The 21,323-nt window shown below is 40.3% G+C and overlaps 1 protein-coding gene across 1 annotated transcript in view; it reads left to right on the top strand.

Moving 5' to 3' along the window:
• Positions 1-852: 852 nt before the first annotated feature.
• The window catches only part of CCDC186 (coiled-coil domain containing 186), a 30,840-nt gene continuing 10,369 nt past the window's right edge, over positions 853-21,323 (top strand). Inside the window, exons 1-10 of the mRNA XM_072339817.1 lie at positions 853-991; positions 12,112-12,820; positions 14,714-14,840; positions 16,161-16,289; positions 16,937-17,149; positions 18,446-18,565; positions 19,115-19,219; positions 19,563-19,661; positions 20,094-20,180; positions 20,462-20,604. Coding sequence (XP_072195918.1) covers positions 12,126-12,820; positions 14,714-14,840; positions 16,161-16,289; positions 16,937-17,149; positions 18,446-18,565; positions 19,115-19,219; positions 19,563-19,661; positions 20,094-20,180; positions 20,462-20,604 — 1,718 coding nt within the window. The 5' untranslated portion in view covers positions 853-991; positions 12,112-12,125. The remainder of the gene's footprint in view (positions 992-12,111; positions 12,821-14,713; positions 14,841-16,160; positions 16,290-16,936; positions 17,150-18,445; positions 18,566-19,114; positions 19,220-19,562; positions 19,662-20,093; positions 20,181-20,461; positions 20,605-21,323) is intronic.

The following is a 21,323-nucleotide window of genomic DNA, read 5'->3' as shown; positions in this document are numbered from 1 at the left end:
GTGCCAGCTGAGCCTGCAGCACGTTTTATTATCACCCGTTTGTTCGTGTAGCCCCTCAAAAATAGGGATGCTGCCACTTCCCACACCTGAAGCTGAGAATATAGGAAGGACTGCAAGCCCCTGTGGTAGACAGAGCTATGAAGATGCTGTGTATAGTTTAACAAGTTCCAGCTAGAAACCAAGAAATCACATCAACGCTTTTATTTTCTTAGACAAAAGAGCCCAAAAACCCAACTGCGACCTTTCAGAAAACCAGGGCACATTCTGCTGCTGCCTCTGCAATGCAGAGTCGATGCCTGCAGGGCAGGCTGAAGCATATGACAGTGCTTTAGGCGAGTTCCTTCTCTCAGAAATCGCCTTCTATCCCATCTGTGCATGCTGAACAGGAGCTGCTGCTGGCTCGCCAAGAGCAAAGGTAATGCAATCATTCCCATTTCATTTGCAGCACTTCAGGGAGGGGCTCACCGTGCTGCCGGCGTTATCTTTCCCTGTGTATCTGCAGCTGCCTCCCGGGGTTATGGCAGCGTTCAGACGGAAATTTGGCACAAGTCTGGTGTTCTGAGAGAGGCAGAACCGCCTGAGGCACAGAGCTGGGGCTGCGGAGAGCCGAGGGGAAGAGCCTTTCTCGTCTACCTGAGGGAAAGCTCTGCTGAGGAGCCACATAAGGAACGCTGGTGGGGCTGCAGGCAAATCTACGTTCATTTTAACTTACTTTTCACGCTGGACCGCCCTTACTTCTACGACTCCCACCCCACCCTCACCTGCCACCTGCGCGCCCCCGCGCTCCCTGCGCGCTCTCGCCCCCGAGGCCCCGCCCCCCCGAGGCCCCGCCTCCCGCAGGTCCCTCCGTCGCGCCGCCCGCCGCCGCCGCCATCTTTGTTGATGTGTCAGGCGGTCAGGCTGCGCGGCCATGGGGTGGCTGGCGTCTTCTCCTCTCGCCTCGTAGCGAACGCTGAGCGCCCTGCGCGGGGCGGGCCGTGGCCGGAGGAGGGTGAGTGGGAGCGCGGGTGCTCGTGTGCTGCCGGTTCTCGGCCCCGCTGGGTTCTGAGACGGAGGCGGCGGTCGAGAGGGCCGGGGTGAGGTGGCTCGACTCAGGGCTCTCGGGGGCCGCCGGTGTCCGCGAGTTCCGCGGCTGGCCGGGCCGGCTTCCCGGGAGCAGTCGGGGGCACTGAGGGAGGCCGCAGCTCAGCGAGCGGGGAGGTGACACCGGTGCGGGGCGGTTAGCTCTATGCTGCTGAGCCGGGACTTCCCTATCTGCCTGCTGCGCGGGCCGGGAGCCGCTTTGTCTCTTGACAGCTTTCTTGGTGCTGGTAATTAGGTCGAACCGTCTGGTCTGTGGTGTGCTTTGATTTCGTTGTGTGGTTACGAAGATTAGCAACTGGTGTTTTAATAGGAAGGTTACGTTCCGGAGCCTGCTGCAGTGCTGCGGTAATGTCCTTGTTTCTGCAGATGGCATTTTCAGGAGCTGCTTTTCCTTCTGGGTTTGGAAGCTGGAGGCTTTACTGCGACTTCAGCGAGATGGATATGGTGTTGGAATGTGGGTTTGGGCTTTCGTCTTGGGAAGCAGCCTGCCAGGGTGGGTCTGATACAGGTGTACTTGCAAGGAGGTTGTGCAGAGCTGGTGAGGATCTCATGTGGGACTGAAATCAATAGGTAAGATGGGAAATGGAATAGTCTTCCTCTGTTGTTGGTTTGCTGTGTGTTGTAAACTTGGTATTCAGCAGCTAAAAGGTGACAATCAGAAAAACCCACATCTGACCACTGTGGTTTGCTGTATAAAGTTACAGCAGCATGAAGGACAGCTGTATTTTTATATTGAAATGGAAAGGTAATCACTCTAATTGCCAACTCCTGGGAATGCTTATGCTGCTGTTTACTTTAGAGATGGCAGAGCTCTAAAAGCATAAAAAACTGGAATTCTGAGGGTGCTTCAAGAGGCAGTTCAGCCCATTTATAATAGCATCCATTTCATTAAAAAAAAAAAAAAAGTAAACTTGAGTCCTTCCCTTTCTGTAATCCTTCAGCTGTCCTTTCTTGTCTTGGCTTTAAAACAATATTTCCTATTGTTTTAAAGGGCTTACTTGATTTGGTATTGTTGACAGATATTTATTGGTATGGTGAGATTTGCTCTTTCAGAGCTTCAAGAAGAGGACTGAGAAATCAAAGAACACAGAGAATGGTTTCTTTGGTCCTAATAGCTATGTTGCTTATCACTACCCTAGGCTAATATTGAACTTCCTGAAGTTGGCTTTGTAATGAGCTGTGAAAAAATAGCAAACTTTCTGATGGATACCCAATTGCTGTCAGGCAAAAAGCAATACACTGAATGACTAGTCTGCAATTTTTGTTAATCTCTGGGCTCCAGTAGTTGGTGATGCCTATACTCTGTTTTAGCATGTTCTGAATGTATTTTTCTCTGCAAAAACTAATTTTGGAAAGTCCTCTGGATAACTTTATCTTCAAACTAGAGACTGAGACTCTGCTGCCTCAAATGAAAGCAAAAAAAAGTCTCCCTGGAAACAAATCAGCCTCTGAAGAGAAGAAATGCAGGAGAAAATCATGATCCTGCCTTCAAGAAGTGCTTGAAATACTGTAGATAGTAGTTCCACTCATATTAATCAGCAGAAGTTCATTCTCTTTAGAGCATACAGTTGATTCATTTGGATCTTTAAAGACTTTTTTGTTTCTGCCTGTTTATTTTTCCCTCAGGGATGCTGGAGAAACTCTGCAAGGAGATCAGATTTGGAAACAGTAGTGCCTTACCATCCTCAGGAGTGGTGTGTTTCAGTAAGCAGAGGTCAGGCAGGTGACAGTGCTGTGATTGGTTGTGTGTTCTGGAAATGCCCTTTGAAAGTAGCCATGTATTGCAAATATGCTGGCATTTTCAATGCCCATCAAGCTAAAACGAGTATCTTGCATGACACTACAGTTTTGTAAGGTCTGTCAGTGCTCTAATTTGTACCTTACAGACAAGACTTATTACTCAGTTAACAAAGGAGAAGACCTGTCATAGAACGTGTGTTTTGTCTGTTTTGATCTCAGTCATAATTTGCATTCCTTTCCTTCTCTTAATACACTGTTTTGCACATATCAGTGTCAGAATGCGAATGCAGACATGATAGTGGCAATAGCTAGCTGGCTCCTAATTTAGCCTTGGTCTGAACAGAGTTGGTGGTGTGATGCTAAACCTCCTATGAGGTTATAGTGGTGCTGTTTCTGGTTGCTGCAGTGTTGGAGGTGAGACCAGTTGTGTTGGAAGAGTTATTTGCTGAAGATACTAGTGCCAGAAGACTATGAGTCTGTGCATAATCCCTTAAACATTGAAGTTTTGTTTGTAGCTTAAGGTGAAAGGACCCTGTTAGTAAATCATTTTTCCCTGACATGGGAAACTAATTCTGTGTCTAGTATGCAAAACAAACGAAAACCTCAGCATTTCAGCATACCCAGTGACTTGTGTTATAATGGGGAAGAAGCCCAATCCCACTTGTTAAACCTTAACAGATAAACTTTTTTGGAGTTGTGCTGTTACTTGGCTCTGTATGTGGAGTTAATATAACCATGTTATTAACCACTGGAAAGAGATCAGGAGAAACCTAGTGATACCTTGAGGGAATTCATTCAATGCTCGACTACTTAACTTGTGACTTAAGCAGAGTTGAAATATGAGTAATTCTCATCTTCTAAAGGACTTGACTCATGCAAAAAGAATTGGCGGTGATACTGAGCTTTGTACCTTGACACTGCCGTGGGGCCACAAGGTCACCGTTTATATAAAGGTTTGAAGAAAAATAATTGAGCTTAAGTATTAAACTGATAGAAGCAAGGAAATCTGGAGAGTATTCACTGTGTATGCGCAACACATCTGCTTCTCTCTCTTCAGAATTTTAAATCAAAGCGAGTCTTTGTGTGAGCTGCAGCAGGGAGCTGTGTCAAGTTATGCCTGGTCTGGAGAACTTGGTGTCCCAGCACACAGTCTCCTTTACTGCTGCTACAGTGAATCACACAAATCCTGTCTGCACTGGAGTCCTCTAGATTTTCTGTGTAGATGGGACTCTTGTTAGATCTTCCCTCTCAGCACTACTGGCTAGTATCTCATTAAGTCCTGCGTATTTTGCGTAATTTAGAACCGGGATCTTGTATTTGGTTTAAGGTGAATGTAAATTAATGGTGAGAGAGTACAGCACAGGTATGAGACTCTAGTGGTTTACTTCTGTTTCCTGCGTGGTACACTGGTGACCTTCCTGTATTTCAGTTGCACAAGATCTCATGGCCATCCTCTTCCAGTTTTGTGTGGTAAGCAGGCAGTGTTGGTGAACATCATCTCTTCAGAAGCTGCTCAGTTTCTGTCTTTCTTTTAAATATTTTGATGCTTTTTCAACTCCGTTCCTTATTTTGTTGTTTCATCACTTCTAAAACAGGGTAGCATGCTGCTGTGCTTATGTAACCAAGAGAACAGGTAGCTTTTTTTTTTTTGTCTTTGAGTTTATATGTCAATTTTTAGCTTATGCGAAGTATCTGGCTTTGTGCAGCTTTTTTATCCCTGTCCCTTTTGATTTAGCTGAATTGCACAGTGAAGGAGATGAGTTTCTCTTACTTTAGTTTGCCGTGAGTTCAGGAACTAATTCAGATAGGGAAGGTTAGTGAGTTTTACAGGCTGTCTGAAGAGACTGCTGCTTAAGGGTATTTACTCAGATTTTTATGATGAATCTCCAGTGGAGATTGCTTTGATGTGATGCCATCTAGAAAAGCAAAATAAATAACAGCAGCCGTTGGTTCAGTACAGTGCTTGTGAAAGGAGAAATGCATGAGAAATAATGATTTCAAATTACAATGTAGAGATAAGTGCTGTGAAGCAAGTTGGAGGGGGCAGTTCTGTAGGTAGGTGTTTTCCTTTAAATATACTGATTTTGTTTAAAGGTGTGTGGTGTTTACTTGGTTTATAGTACAAGCTACAGTGGCACTGTGACTATATATATATGTGTGTGTGTATATATATTATATATATATATTATATAATTTGTTGAGGTGACATCCATCCTGAGATCCCTACCTCTGGAAATGTGGGCTTCTTGTGTCAGCAGCACCAGATTTTTCTGTTGCTTATCCATTTGTCTGGTCTAATAGTGGTTCTTCATACCCTGCTGACTCTTGGCATCATCTGCTCATGAGCCATGGGATGCTTAATCACTTCTCCCCTTGCTCCCCACCTACGCTCTGAAATGTGTCGTTGCTGCTTGGGATCATTGGACTTCAGTCCATCGCTTAAAGGAAGTTTGAGTACTCTGTTGTGACAGATATGAAATGAAGATGGCTTTGTAAATTTAGGTTATACTTCTGCTTAAAAATAACCTTTTTTCTAATGCTATGAAACTTTAGATGCTTTTCACATTTCCAGAAGCGGAGAGCACATGTGGTCATGGCTAATGATGTGAGAACTGTGGTTTTGTGGTGTTTTTTTCTTTTTTTAAACTGTGTGGGCTCATTTGGGAGAGAGGAGGTGATGCTGCCTTTGCCAGTGGATCTGCTACAGGGCCTCACAGCACAGCTATGGGGGAAAGCATCTATCTGACCATGATGCAAACCCTTCATTGTTGAAAGGAACTGATGTAATTGATTGCAGCTGACCACTGTATTGTCTAATGGGTGGTTGGGTATGTCTGGTGTTCAGTAAACTACATTTATCATATTAACTTGTTAAGAGAATGTTTACTCCTCTTTCAGAAGCTTATGTGCCTCAGAGTCACTTATCTCAATACTCTTCACTCTGTTAAAACCCACTCTACTTTGAACAAGTCTTTGTTAAATGTGTGCGCTCCAGGAGCATTACTCCCTCCCTCCCTTTCTTGTTCCCCTTTCTCAACTGTGTAGCTACACTTTGCAGCCTAAATATGTTCTTTTTCTGTTCCAGCAGTGATTTTTATCTCATGGGACCTTAACAGCCGGTCTGTTTGCCTTGCAGTACCACCCTCGGCACACACTTCTGTCCTTCTTTGCTCTATTTCTGGTAGAAGTCCAAATGTGACAGTTCCTAGGTGACAAGACAAAGTTCCCTTTTTCCCTTATTGTCAGTAAATCTCTACAGCCCAACTTTGAAAATATTTCCTTTAGTTCTGTCATTTAGTTTCCTTTAGAAGTGTTTCGAAATTGGCTGAAGATAAAGCCTCTTTATTCTCCATTATTTAGAAGGTAAGAATGGTGGGGCTTGGCCCAAACTATGTGTTTTATAAAATGTAGCGTTAATAGCACATCTGCTTAGGAAGTTCTTTGTGGTTTGGGATTTAAAAGAGTTATGTTTGTGTTTCGACCAAAAAGACAGGCAGTTTGAAATGGCATGGTATTTTATTAATGTGTACTAAGTTGTTAGTGCATGTTTGTAATATTAGGCCAGCAGCCTGTAGAAGGCTGTGTTTCCCCCTTGGGGGGTTGTGCAGACAATGGGCGGCACATGGAGGGAGAATTACTTTCATTGTGTGTTACCTTTAGGTGGCTGGGAATTATGTAGCAGAGTGAAGATTTCTAATGATATAGTGGATTACATGATGGACAGCCCAAGGCAGAATGTGTTCAGAACATCTTTAATGGGTAGGTTGTATGTACTTGTCAGTGGAGGAAAAGGGAGGATTGCATGTTATAGAAACAACTTCTTTTCCATGATCAGTGAATGGACTCTGAATTGAGAATTTGTTTTCGCTTTATGATTGATAATAGGCAGAAGGAAGCAGAAGAGGAGAGCAGGAAGGAGAAAATGCTTTAGCTGTGAAGTTAAAAAGACGGATCTTAACTTACTGTTAATGCAGAGAAAATACAAAATTCTTAAATTTTCAGATGATTTTCTTCTAGTTAAGTTGAATAGAGGGATTAGAATGGTGGCTCAATGTAGCTATTGTTTGGAATGTTTTTGATTCATGACCTTGTTAATAGAGTTGTACCTGTAGAAGCTCTCCATTGCTAACATGTGTGCGGATAGCTATGCATTTATTCATAGGAATGTCAAATCATTTGTTACACACTTGTCTTATATATAGAAATACTAATAAATCTTGGGTTAGTAAACAGTCAAATGTTCAGAGATATAATTTTTTTTCTACTTCCCTGTAAAAACAGAATTAAAAACAAGTACCTAACTGGCATAATACATCATCATAGCAAGGATATTGTACTGTGATTATAGATGCGCGTTATTTCAGAGGTCAGACTAACATGGTGTAGCACGTTGTGTGTTCAGGTTGCAGAAGTGAGAGCAAATCTTGTCTAAGAAAAAGAGCTGCTGGACTTATCTGCTTAGCAGCTGGATTTAATGGGACAGGTTAAGACCTTTATCTTACAAGCTGGTAGTTTACAGATCAGGTCTGTACTGTTAAAGTAGCTAAATATTAAACGTTATTTGACTTGATTTTTAAGTCATTTTAAACCTTGAGGTAGATTACTTGCAGACAGTGGAATGTAAATGGACATAATCCAAATGAATTCCAGTAGACTGTAAGTTTTGACTTCTTACATGCAGTAGTTTTGCAAACATTTTTGTATAATCAGACCTTATCTATGAGTAGCCCCTGAGGCCAGGGCTTAACAGTCTCTTACAGTGCCTGCTACTGAAGGGACCTAGAAGAACTTTTCTTTTTTTTGTCACTTTACAGAATAGTGTGTCAAGTTGTTTGATGTTCACCATCGATCATCAAATACCTGTCCTGTAGCAGGTGCTTAACTGAAGAGCTTGAATGTCTGTCACATCACGGTTTTTTATCACTTGATTAGCATTGTATAGAGGATGTTTCTCTGTTCTAAAGTCAGTGAATGAAAAAAATGCTGCTCATTTCCTGAGTAATTCTTGCTTTCACATATGAATGTGAGACATGTCACTGTCTTGTTCATTCATTGTATCTGCAGGCTATCAAAATCTTCCTGATTTTAATCCCAGTCAATTTTGCTATCAGCAATTTGGCAGACAAGCACATCACAGTTGCAGTAGTACGAGAAAAGGTTGCAAGCCTTGCAGCGATAGCCATTAATGTTCTGTGGGCTGTGGCAGAAGTTAAAATACTTCTCCAAGTACTAATGTAATATTTAAAGTGGATATAATGTGCTGATCCAGATTTAAACTTAATTATTGCAAATCCTGTGAGATAACGGAGGAGGACTGCGTGCTTTGAAGAACACATCAGCGAGGATCAAAGCAGTCTCTACAAAAGAAGAAAAACAACCAACCTAAGTTTTACTTTTTGTGAACGTGACAGTATCATAGTGTAAAAATGCAGTGAGGCACTCGGGTGAGTTGTGCTCAGTTCCTGGGCCCAATGGGGCCGCAGGGGAGGTTGGCTAGGTGGGCATTCCTCTTCATATCACCAAGTTTAGAATCAGGCATTACCTCTCGCTTCGCTTTCTGTTTCTGATCTGTAGGATGACGCAGACAGCTGCCTTCTTGGCTTTGTGCAGTGAAGCAGGAACCTGCTACAGTTGTGTGCAGGTAAGGAGGTGTGAGAACAGCTGGGAGAAGGGCTGCTCAGGTCCTCTTTGTGAGTGCTAGGCCAGGGAGGGAACCTCACAGCCAGCGCAACATAGCACGTGTTGCACTGAACGTGCAGCACTCCCCAGAGATGACTGGGTATTCCAGGCATGTAGGCAGGCACGCTGGGGCTGGGTCAATCTTGAAATGGTAATTGGAGAAGTTTCTGCCCTGGGCATTTCATTGAGACTTGGTGGTGGTTACATCCTGCTATGGTGCAGGCAGCAGAGGAGTGGTGTGCTTCTGTCAGATCTCATAAGGCAGTGATGGAAGAGCAGGGTACTTCTGCTGTGCTGCTCAGGTGTTCAGTCACCAAGGAAGGAACAGAGCAACCGGTTGAAGCCAGAGAATGCAGTGTGCACCTGGCAGTGCTTTCACTGATTTCTAGTGCAGGCCTGCCTTCATGCATAAATAACATAGTGCTAAGTGAAGCAGTTGATTTGCATTTTTCATTGTTTATGACACCTTCTGAAGATAGTGTAAAGTATGCTGAGATCACCAAGATGCCTTCTTTTCTTCATGCAGTATTGGGTAAGAAAGTGAAACCACAACTTTATTATTTCTCTTAATTTTGGAAGAGTCATTTGTAAGATAGTAGAAGGTGGATGCAAAACATAGAAAAGCCACCAGCTACTGGCTAATTAGGTAAGTGGCTTGAGGTCTGCTACACTTGCATGTTGATGTGAATCGGCAGCATTTCATTTCAGCTGGCTGCAGTTAGGCTAATGGCATTGTTGTTACTTTAGCATGAAGAATTCTGTGTACAAAGCAGGCGCCTTTTCTTGACAATCATTACTGCAGCTTTCTGTCCGGTCTTATCTACTATATTTTGGTGCCTGAGGTGAATGTGACAAACCTGAGTATGCAGGAGACCTATTTGATGGTCAAGGTCAGGATTGGCATTGGTAGTTACTCCAATATGAAGATAAATTTTGATCCTGTGATTGAAGTCCAGTATTTTGGCATAGGAAAGGCTGGGAATGCCCAGAATACAAGTTACTATATTAAAAGCAGCACTGAAATGTAGAATAAGTCTGGAAATACTGTATGCTCATAGTTTACTCTTCATGCTATAACAGATTAGCTTAGTGTCTGTTTGAATTCCCCACAAGTTAATTCATAACCTACGCTTTTTTCACAGTTGATAATAGCTCATCATAGATGGAGTCAGTGGTGTTTTATTGCTTTGTGATTACTTGAATTATGTAAATAATTTTATTTCTGCTTCCAGAGAGATTGGGCTTAGTCTCTAATATTAATTCACAGTCATATTTGCTGAAGGAAATAATAAGATGAAAAATTAGTGTTCTTGCTAATGTATGGTTTCTATTTTTCACCTGTTGCTGTCTTATGAAGATAAATACCATCTGGTTTGCTGACTGGACGTTTTAGGCATGACGAGCATTGTGGAAGTTCCCATGCCTCATTTTACCTCTTCTTTTCCTGTGGGAGTTAACTGAGCAGCTGGGCAGCAGTGAGCAGCTTTGAGGCAGTAATACATCTAACAGCTCTACATTTGGGGGATTTGATAACGCTTTAGAAAGTACTTCAGAAAGGCTTAAAATAAGCCATAGGTTCTCTCTGATCATTCCAGGGGAAGTGCCAGCAAGAACTTAGACTACAGTGACTGTGGTAGGAAAAGAACCTGCACCTTGGCTTTATGCTACCTCAGTGACTTTCTGTGGCCAGGCCTGCTGAGTGTGGGGCTGCAAGCTGTCTATGACAGGAGTGTGAACAACTGCATCATTTGCACATTATTTCATGGTTATTGACTGTTAAATCCGCCGGGCTCAAATCATTATTTTTAACAGCTTTTTAATTAAGTAGGAGCTAGTTCTGTTCTGCTGCTGTCAAGCTGAATAATTTTTCCTCTAGCTGTGTTCATTTTCTTTGCTGATACCGGCTGTCTGTGGGTTTTGTTTGTTTTTAGGACAACAGCAGCACACTGTGATTTCATTACTGGGAGAAGTTATCAAAAAGTAGCTAGATACCCAAAGAGCAGTTGTTTTGGCTGAGCAAACAAAGTGGATGGATTTGTTGGCTCCAGGACTGGCTGAAGTGTAAATATTTGGAAGCAGAGGAGAGGGGTCATGGATTTTACTAGTATCAGGGGAGATTTCCTTGTAAACCTTGTGCAATTTTCACAAGTTTCACATGGATTATTGTGTAAAAACACCTGCATTCTCACCTCTATTTTCACTTGTTGTTTCTATCGATTTGGCCTGTTCTAGAGGGATGTATCATTCAGATTTGTTTTTAAACCAAAAAGGAGATGTTGTCTGCTTATTACTGTAAGGTGTAGAATTGTCTTCTGATGATTTGTGACTGTTACCACAGCATGTTCCCTGTCATACTCTCAGCCCTGCATTCAATTTACACCTTCTTGTTGATGAGCAGGTGCCTGGTTTGGGTACTAGCAGTGGGGCTTGTTTGCTAGGACTTTCTGGTAGAAACAGCTCAGCTGAGACTGTAGCTTTTTTCCTTATCTGATTTTCTTCCAAAATAGTAGAAGGTGACAGTGGTAGCAATAAGTCACAGATATAATGAAATTTGTGTATCCCTCTGTCCTAATGGTATAAGGCGCAGTACTTAGTGTTGGTTAATAAGGCTCTGGAGAAGACAAGCAGTACAAAGGGTTTCCTTTCAGATTGAGTCCAAGCACGGCATGCAGCTCAACAGCTTTGTGAAACATGAGAGAGAAAGCAAGTATGAAAATATGCCTCATGTTGCAAGGTGGCAAAGTTGCCTTTGATGTAATTGTTAGAAAAGCAATGTTGAATTTGTAAATTAAAGAAAAAATGCTTCTGTTTATACATAGACTAATTTATCCAGTATTAGCAGGACAGGATTGCATCTGAAACTTATGAGTGCTATAATGAATTTCTGCTGATGGAAATAGTGTGTTAAGAGCTTCATGTGCTTGCTAAAAATGCCAGCAGTCTTTCCAGACACCTGACCATCTGGGATACTGAAAAAGATGCAGCATTATACTCAGGCTCTTCCATAAACGTTCTGGTTATCTGGATCACGGTATGGTGTCCTTCTAAAAAAAGCACTTCCTACATAGCTTTTCAACTCCTAAAGTTTTTGCTCTGCAAGCTACTTTTGAGAGTGCAAATCTGCTGCAGACCATCTGCCCTCATCCAGAGGGATTTCAGTAGCTTGCAAGTGATGGGGAAAAGAGAATCTCACCCTGAGCCTGTTCCTTCTGAGTTGTTGGGTACAGATACATTTGACTGTATGACTAAGTAGGTGAGGATGTGGCAATAAGGAAATGTATTCTCCTGGCCTGGATGCAGGAGTCACCCTGCTTTGTTTAAAACAAAGACTGAGTTGAGAGCATATTGCTGTTTTCAAATCACACATAGAAAATGAAAGCTATGTTTCTAGAGTCTTTTTTCACTGTCTGATTTCATTTATTTATTTATTTTTCCAGGAGTGATTACTAGAACTCTTTCTGGTTTTAATATAATCATTAATTCTAAAAATACATGTCTAAATATTTTTGCCTGTTGAATTTTACCTTCCAGTAGCCTTTCTTCCTCCTTTCTCAATTTCTGTTTTGGTTTGGATTGTAATATATTGTCTAATATGAGTTGTTGTTCTAGATTTCTGAAGGAATATGATGGAGGAATATTCACCAGGAATGCAGAGCGCTCTGGAGCCAGTCGGTCTGTCAGAGGAGGCCTCTTACCAGTCCTCAGACAGCAAGAAGTCGGGTGAAACATCGGGAATGAAGGACTGTTCAAGCATCAGTTGCGCTGGAGGTGATGCTGGTGTTTTGGAAGCAGAACCGAGGTTGTTATCCTCAGACCAGGATTCAACAGCTGCTGACATGAGTGGTGGTGGAGGCCTGACGGAAAGGCAGGAGCAGCAGTGTGCTACTCTTGACCGCAGTGAAGGTCAGGACTGTGGTGCCAATACCTGCTCTGAAAGAAGGATAGAAGGCTCCATGGAAACAGGGTGTTTATCTAGTGAAGAATTTGGAGGAGATCCAAAAACTAATCAGACAGAGCAATCATTGATAGAACTACTTCAGGAGCTGAGGGAGGAATCGGACTTTGTGAGAAAATCTAGTGATAAAATCTATTCTGAAAGCCCTTATGACACAGACTGCACAAAGAAGCTTATTTCCACAATACAACAGACTTCTTCGCAGGAGGATTTGCTGAAGGAAATAGAATCTGAACTCTTATCTACAGATTTTTCCAAAGAATGCAAATGCCCAAATGGTGTGAAGAAGGGTGAGCATGCCTTGGCTGTGTTTGATAAATGCGTGCAAGATAAATACCTGCAGCAGGAGCAAACTATAAAAAAGTGAGTGTTTCAGTATTCCCGTCAGAAATATTGAGGTATATACCAAACAGTTTCAGCTGTGTGAATATGGCTTTTTGTTAGAAAACAACTAGTATTTTGTGAGTTGTTTGAAGTACAGTTAATGGCTTTTAAGAATTTTCTTTAAATGAGAAATTATTTTTACCTAGTGTGTATGTACTTGTAAGGAAAATATGTGCTTAAACTTTGATTCCTGTTTACAGAACTGGAAATGATTGTGAGGTTCTTCAGAAGAGACATTCTTGTAACATGGTAGGGGAGGACATCAAAGGGAGTAAAGGACAGGCAGAGACTGCCAAAAAGTACAGACGGTGTTGTCTTGTACATTGCCAGTTAACCTCTGCCATAGAATGTGGGTGAGGAAAGTCAATGACAGGGTAGCTAGGATACATATGGTTGGGCAGTCAGTAATTGTTAAGGGGGAGTGGGAAGCTGAACTGCTGTTGGGTGTGTAGATGGTTCTAACTGCAGAAGATGGGAACGAGTTAGTTAGGTTTTGTGTGTTTGTTTACAGTAAACTCAAAGGCAGGCCAGAATTTTGCACAGCAGTGGGTCATCTACTTACAGACAAATTCACATGTAGGTACATGTATTTACTGTGTATGTACACAGTTTTTTTTTTAATGTAAACTGAAATGAATCTTCAGTTTCTGTTTATTTGCCAGCTGGTATCCCTGGAGTAGTGACTTTTGGGGACTCACCTCCAGAGTGCAAAGCTGCTGTGGAGCACTCTATGTTTAGTTCAGAGGACAGTGAGTGGTTGATTTTTGTCCCTTCACTTATGATCAGCAGTATTTCCTGTAACATTGTTCTGGAAATACCCCAGCTGTCTTTTCTGACCAGAAATAGGATACATAAGCAAGCAACAGTTGTATGAATCTCAGTCTGCTTTTAGGATCTGTAATCTTGGAATAGTCAGTACTTCTGAACTGTTCTTTAATCTGAGTTTTCTTTCACTGCTGGTGGTTTTGAAGTCTTTGTAATGCTGAGGGCCTTGTTTGTTTAAAGATTTTTCCTGAAAGGGAAGCTGAAGATGAAAGTATGCATCTAAAGGGGTGTTTAAATATCTTGTTTGGGTAAATGTACGCCTCACAAATTCATGCAATTAGGGTCCTAATTTGCTTAGGTGCTTTTGAAAATATCTGATATTTACCTGCATCTTTAAACATTTAATTTGTTAGAGACTTCTTATTCAGCAGTTCTGACAATACTACTTTTGAGTTTTGTGTGTGACTGCCTTATATTGCAGTGCTAGAAGATCAAGCAAGCATTTTGTTGTTGAGCTGTTAGCTTAAACTGAGGCTTCAGACAGCTGCAAAAGAAACAAATCATAGCTTAAAAAAGAACTTTTTAGGAGAATGAGCATAGACACTGTCACTGTTGTATAGGACTTAGAAAATCGGGGTTCCATTTCTTACCAGCTTCTCAGCTTCGTTCTGGACAGTTCATGCCAGTTCATAAAGGAATACAACACTTGTGTTTTCAGACCTTTGACTGGGGAAAGCTGTGTGGTTGGAAGTTGGTGTCAATGAGTACCTTAAAGTATTAACCTTTTTACAGAACTTGCTGCTGGTTCTGTTAGCTGCATGGAGGCATGAAATGTCTTGCTTCATCATGGACATTAGCAGCCCCAAAATGCTGGAAGCAAGCAGTTTTCTCACAAGGTGCTGGTTTAGATTTCAATCTCTTAAGCTCTTAGTCTTACTTTAGACTTTTATTTTTGTAAGGGTTTGGTGGATTTAATTGATGTTTCTGGCAGTAATTGCAATACATTTGCAAATCAGGAAGAAAAAGCATGCACCTCAATTAAAAACAATCAAACAAAACAATCAATGTAGCATATTTTATTTCTTTTTTTTTTTTTTTTCTCTACAGATTGATTAAAGAAAACAAAAAACATCAAGAACTGATTTTGGAAATCTGCTCGGAAAAGGACAACTTGAAAGACGAGCTGAAAAAACGGACAGAAACAGAAAAGCAGCACCTTAACATTATTAAGCAGGTACAGATAACAAAAGAGAAGTGGCAGATTGTATCTTACCTGTATTTGGTGCCAGCATTTAATAGGATGCACTTGGTAGCACAGGGAGGAGGGTGGGATGTCTGTGCTCAGGCATCCTGAATGTTTTACAAGGATAAAGCCATTCTTCCACCAAGTATCTACTGGCTCAAAATGCTTTATATCTTTAGTTGAATGATCTGAGTCCAGAAACTCAAAAGTTTATGTGTTCAGTATCTGAAAGTCTTGTAGAGTCAGGAGAGTTGCAGTTTCATAAGTTGCCTTATTAAGTGACACATGTATACTTTGGCTTTCTGCTGAAGTCAGTGTATGTTCATTAAAGGCATCTTGTGCATTTTGGCAGAATGGTAAAAGTTGTGATACACTGGAGTAGCTTTCAAGTAAATGAAAGTTTGTCTGCACTCACAACTGCAAGCAAAATGTGTATGCTTGTAGATGTGAGATTTTTCTTGTGCTAGGGAATGATGCAGCTGCAAAATTGTAGAGCATGTGGTCACATTTGTTGCGTGGTTAAAAATATTGTAGTTTGTTCTTGCCTTTTGTCGTAGCTTGGAATTGCACAAAAATGCAGTACTAGCCCTGACATCTTTATGTTTTTACACACCTTTCCCCCACAAAGAAATAAGAACCTCAGTGAATTGGTCCTCCTTGGAACAAGAGGGTAATCATTAAGGAAAATTAGAACAACCTTTGGACAGCATTACAGTTTATGTAGCCACCACCCCTGTTCCTGTGCTACACTATTTCCTGTCGTACCACGCTTGTGTGGCTGTGCAGTGGATGTGCTTTGGGAAGTGTTCCAGTTGGCTGTCAGTAATTATTTTTCAGCTGGATCAGGACTCTGATCTAGTTTGCTGGGTGGCTAAAAATATGTGCCAGCACAATGACTAAGTGCCATCTTTGTATTTGCTGAGTTATTTTTCAGTGATTTAATTGCTGGTTCAGTTTGAATGCATGACGTCTTTGCTGGCTCTGGGATATCAACCAAAGAATGGAAGACAAAGTAACTTCGTATGGCAGCCATCACTGTTGCATTTGCTGTCAATCTTTTTTTTTTCTGTAGTAAATCACTGTGCCTCTTGTTTTACTTCATTTGATATCAATGTCTCCCATAAGATGAAAATATACAATTTTCATGCTTGTACTTCAGTACAAAGCTAGATGTTTGTATGGTTAGTTGCAGCTTAAACCACTGGTAAAGATCTGTTGTAGCTTATAATTTTCTGTGAAATGTTCCTGCCTGTACAAAACATGATCAAAGTCTTATTTTCCCTATAATTATATCACACTATTGTCTTTTAGCTAGAAGCAAGAATAGAAGAGCTTAATAAAGAAGTGAAAACTAATAAAGACAAACTTGTAGCTCAAGATGCAGCTGCCAAAAATACTATTCAACAGTTGCATAAAGAAATGGCCTTTCGAATGGAACAGGTAATAACTTTTAATTACTGAACATCTCATGAATGACCTTGATCTTTGTAGGAAACTTGCAGCCTTGGTTGTTAGATCAACTGGTTAAGTCAAAAGTTTCTAAAATGGGAACTAATACCATGTAGTTACATATATATTTTTGGTAACTATCACTAATGAATTTCTAAATAGCTGTTAGCATTCTGGAGTGACCGATGCTTTCTTACAAATACACATCATTAGGTCTATGTAATTCAGAATCCATCTGAAAAATAAGCTGCTGAACTGTTGACATCTGACAAGAAGACAGAAGACTGAAACAGTGTTTTTACAGAAGTATTGTTTTTATTACTAAACTTGTCAGATATACTACTTCTGGAATAACCAACTGAATTCAAAATTACTAAAATAGTGGTAATTTGCTTGAGATGTTCACTTATGAAGCTGCAGCTGCTCAGGGTAAGTATTGACTGATTCAATTCCAATTGCATCGTTTGAATTCTTGTCATATTTAAGTAGGGATTTAATGTTAGTCTTTGCAAAATTGGAGTTGTTGGGTCCTATTTTGTTATGCTATTCTATTTGGTATTTTAGGTATTGCAGTAGTGTCTTCTAAAAGCAAAGTAGAATGAATCAACCTTTTGTTTCATATTTAACTATTTTTCAAGGCAAATAAGAAATGTGAAGAAGCACGCCATGAGAAGGAAACAATGGTGATGAAATATGTCCGAGGGGAAAAGGAGTCACTTGACCTTCGAAAGGAAAAGGAGATACTTGAGAGAAGAGTGAGAGATGCAAACAAAGAAATTGAAAAGCACACTAATAAAATTAAGCAGCTTTCTCAGGAAAAAGGAAGATTGCACCAGCTCTATGAAAATAAGGTGCTCCAAGTGTTGCTGTGTGACTTGAGTGAATGATTAAAAGTACTATCAAACAACCTTATCAACACTAGTTTGCTATTATGCCTGATAAAATAAGCCTGGTTTCATTTGATTTTACTGTGAAAACCACTTTCTGCTGTAGGAAAGGGAGGAAGTAACTGATTTCTTACTGCCATCTTCTTGCTTGGTTGGATCTTTTTAAAGACTGTAATGACTTTAAATTGTTGCAGTCGTTATTGAAGTTTTTCTGTCTGGGCCCCATGGTATTTCATAAAACTAAAAACAGGTGATACAGCAGTAGGAATTCTCAGTCCAGAATATTTCCATTCCTTTTTTAGAAGCCAGTAAGATTCACATCAGCCTTCTAAATTACCCAGATCTTTTTCTATTTGGTTTCACAACTATCTTCCCTCACACTGATAAATCAGTAGCATTCATGCTGATTTGGATCCTTTCTGAGCAATTTTATGAAGCACAATTGCTGAGAAAAGAAGGATCTGAAAAACGCAGTGTAAGAAATGTCATAAAAAATACATTTCTGAAGTGTAAACTCACCTCCTACTCATATAAGAATGCTGATAATACCTCATAATTATATTGGAGCCTTACAGGAATTGTACTGCCCTCACATGGTGCTTCTGTAAACCTTTTTTTGGAAGGTGATTTTATCACTTCAGAAACAGTTTGAAAGTTTGGCTTAATTGCAGATCTGTGGATAACTACTTAGTAGTAGTGTAGGCCAGCGATGTGCTTCTGTTAAGGTCTTACTTGACACTGACATAGATGTTGATGGTTTGACCTGCATATACATACAGTGCTCACACTGCTCTGCACCTTGATAGCTGTAATGTCATACTATTTTATATCTGTGGCCTTGTGAAATATATAACTTTACCACTTTGCCTGTTTCTTCATCCTGTTGCCAAAAAGAGCAATTGGATGTTGTGTTGAGGACATGGTTTAGTGGGAGCTATTAGTAATAGGTGAACGGTTGGACTGGATGATCTTTTAGGTCTTTTCCAACCTTGGTGATTCTGTGATTCTAAGGAGATGTTATTTTGTGCTTAATGTCAGAATTCAGTTTAAAGATTCATTTGTATTTTACTGCTCTGACTAGAACACTGATGTGTTGGGGTTTTTTTTGTACACTAAGGTATCATGAGCATATTTTATTCTCTGCATGGCTTTACGAAGTCCAGACATTAACTGTGCGTTTTACACTTCAGCAGGAGTCTTGTAGAAGCACTGGATGATTGAAATCCATAAAATAAAATTGATGATTTTTTTTTTTTTTAGGAAGCTGAAGCCACTCGACTCAACAAAGAAATTGAAAAATTGAAAGAAGAAATCAATTCTCATGTTATCAAAGTAAAATGGGCTCAGAACAAATTAAAAACAGAAATGGATTCTCACAAGGTTGGTGGCGTCCTGTCATGACAGGAAACTGCAGTCAGAGCAGTGTAGTTACTATATGGTTTACTCTTTAAGTAGTACTCAAATCTGCTTTAGAACATTTGCTTTTTGAACACCTGCAACAAATTGGGGTGGTGCTCTTAAATTTGTTGGTATTGAAGCAGAAATGTTGGAAGGGTGTGTGGTGTTTGTGCTGAGGGGAATGAGCTCAGTCTGATCCTATTTTTTCAAAGGATCATTTTTTAATTTGGAATTTGTATGATAGATTTAACTCTTTTTGCTTTATTAGTCATGTGATAGATTTGATGTGTCACATCAAAAGATGTGTGCAGGCCATTTTTGTGTGTTTTCAATGCTGGAACAGACAAAATTAGATGAAGTAATACCTGAATAAAAGCAAGGGGGGCGTAAGTGTGTTGGTGAGCTGAGGGGAGCTGGACCCCCTGTTTTGGTTCATTTCAAACTGAAGTAGATAACTTTTATTATGAGAAATGCTTTTTCTAAATTAAGATGGATAATAAGCTTAACCATTTTTCATTCCTGTTTCCATAGGAATCTAAAGAGCGCCTCAAAGATGCAACAACAAAGTTGACTCAAGCAAAAGAAGAAGCAGACCAAATAAGGAAAAATTGTCAAGAAATGATAAAAACCTATCAAGTAGGCACCTTTCTTTAGGAATTGAAATTAATGTTTAGGATCTGTTTGGTTTGTTCTTCCATCTCTGCCTTAAGCTATAGCAGGGAAGAACCATTCTGTGTGAGCTGCAGTGCTGAGGTGACCAATTACTGGTATATTTATCAATGTTCCAAGTAAAACAAAGGGAAAAAGTTTGACATGTTTGGTATCCAGTCTGTGTGAAGGCATTCCTTCGCATGTTCAGAATTGTTAGATACCTAGCTATGGAAGCACGTTCAGTGATGTGAAGTGCTGTCTCTGCTTGTAGAGCAGGAAAGGGGAATGTATAACTGTAAAACTGTCCTTATATCTTCTATCTTTTTAGGAATCAGAAGAAATTAAATCAAGTGAGTTGGATGCAAAATTCAAAGTAACTAAAGGAGAACTAGAGAAACAAATGCAGGAGAAATCCGAGCACTTGGAGGTAAATATGTGATTTGTGGAGACAGATGTGGAGGTAGGACAGTTGTTAACTTGGTAGTTAAGAATGCTGCAAGTTTCTAATTTGAGGATATTTTCTTCTAAGCTTCTTGCCAGGCATTCTATTTTTGGCCTAGTCTTCTATCTCAGGTGCCTATCTCCATCCCTGACTTTTGGAGGATGTTTTTAGTTATTGCCCCAGATGTCTTTCTGTTGTGGTGTTGATTTTGTACAGCTAAAACTAAATTGTGAAATCTTATTTTTGTTCTCGGTTCTCCCTAAGAAAAAGAAAACCTTTAGGGTACCTGTTCTTTCTTAAACTCTCTGAGCTGGTGTGTTGACCTGCATTGAGACAGATTTTCTTTGACATCCCAGAAGACGTCGTTGTCAGTTGAGATTTCTTAGGGAACTTTTCACTCTTTTTTTTTTTTAAAAGGTGCCTCATGCAAAAATAAAAGAACTGGAAGACTTGAAGAGAACATTTAAAGAAGGCATGGATGAGCTTCGGACACTGAGAACAAAGGTAGTGTGTGGGATCACAGGGGAGCAAAAGTGCTGGCTTTTGAAACAAGACTTTGTTCAATCTGTTAATTGTATTTTTAGTTCTTTGAATAAATAATTTGATTAGGTACTGACTGGCATGAAACCAGAAGTACATAACTGTGACTGTGTGTGTGGCCTTTGTTGGTGGCTACTGGAATCATGAAGAAATAATGCAAGTGTTTTGTACAAAAATTCAGGCATCTGATTAAAATAGTTCAGCTTCAAAGCTCGGGAAAATAAAGTTTGTTTGTTTCTGTTTAGGTAAAGTGTTTAGAGGATGAGCGTTTAAGAACAGAAGATGAATTATCCAAGTATAAAGAAATCATTAATAGACAGAAAACTGAAATTCAGAGTTTACTGGACAGAGTCAAAACTGTAGATCGTCTGCAGGATCAACATCAGAGGTACAGATATGCACTTCTAGGAATGATGTGACTGATTTTTTGGGAAATGGGAAGTTACTTATTGAAATGATTATGCATTTTAAAACATCCATAATGTGGAATATTGTTATCTTAAATGGTTATTGTACATCAGTATTGCTAGTAATGGAGATAACATCTGTCAACTCTTAGGAGACAGGTGGGTTTAGGCTCATCTAATGGAAGTGTTTGTTTCAGTTCTGTCATGTAGGAGTCTGCTTAGTGCTTGCTTTTTTGGAAGACTGGGGAAAGTGAGAGCTAAACTGGATAGATCCATTGCTTCAAAAATGTGATGGGTGAATTAAAGTATTTAGCAGCTCCATTTCTGGCAGATACTTTGTGCAGACAGTGAGGAACATTTGTGTTTATGGTAGGTTGGTATTAGCTGTGTTGTGTGGAAGTTTGCTCACTTAAAAGTGTAAGGAACAATATCTTGGAAGAGTTCATGGACAGTTGAGGAGTTTCTGTGTGTGTGAGTTTCTGTATGACACGTATTAACTAGAATGCGGAAATGCTTTCTGCTTCATTGATTCTCAGTAAATAAAATAGCTGTTGGATAAACAGAACCACTCACATGTCCCTCCAGTACTTCTTAGGAGTTCTTGTTTGTCATTGAAAAGTCCTTCAGCGATATATGTTGTCCTCGGGCTTTAGAGAATGAAGCATTTTCCATTTGCTCTGTGTTGGTCAGCTGTATAAGC

Source organism: Excalfactoria chinensis, chromosome 6 (genome assembly GCF_039878825.1).
Source record: "Excalfactoria chinensis isolate bCotChi1 chromosome 6, bCotChi1.hap2, whole genome shotgun sequence".
In the NCBI taxonomy this organism is placed as follows: Eukaryota; Metazoa; Chordata; class Aves; order Galliformes; family Phasianidae; genus Excalfactoria; species Excalfactoria chinensis.
The sequence above is the reverse complement of the archived record's forward strand: the minus strand, read 5'-3'. Positions and strand labels throughout refer to the sequence as shown.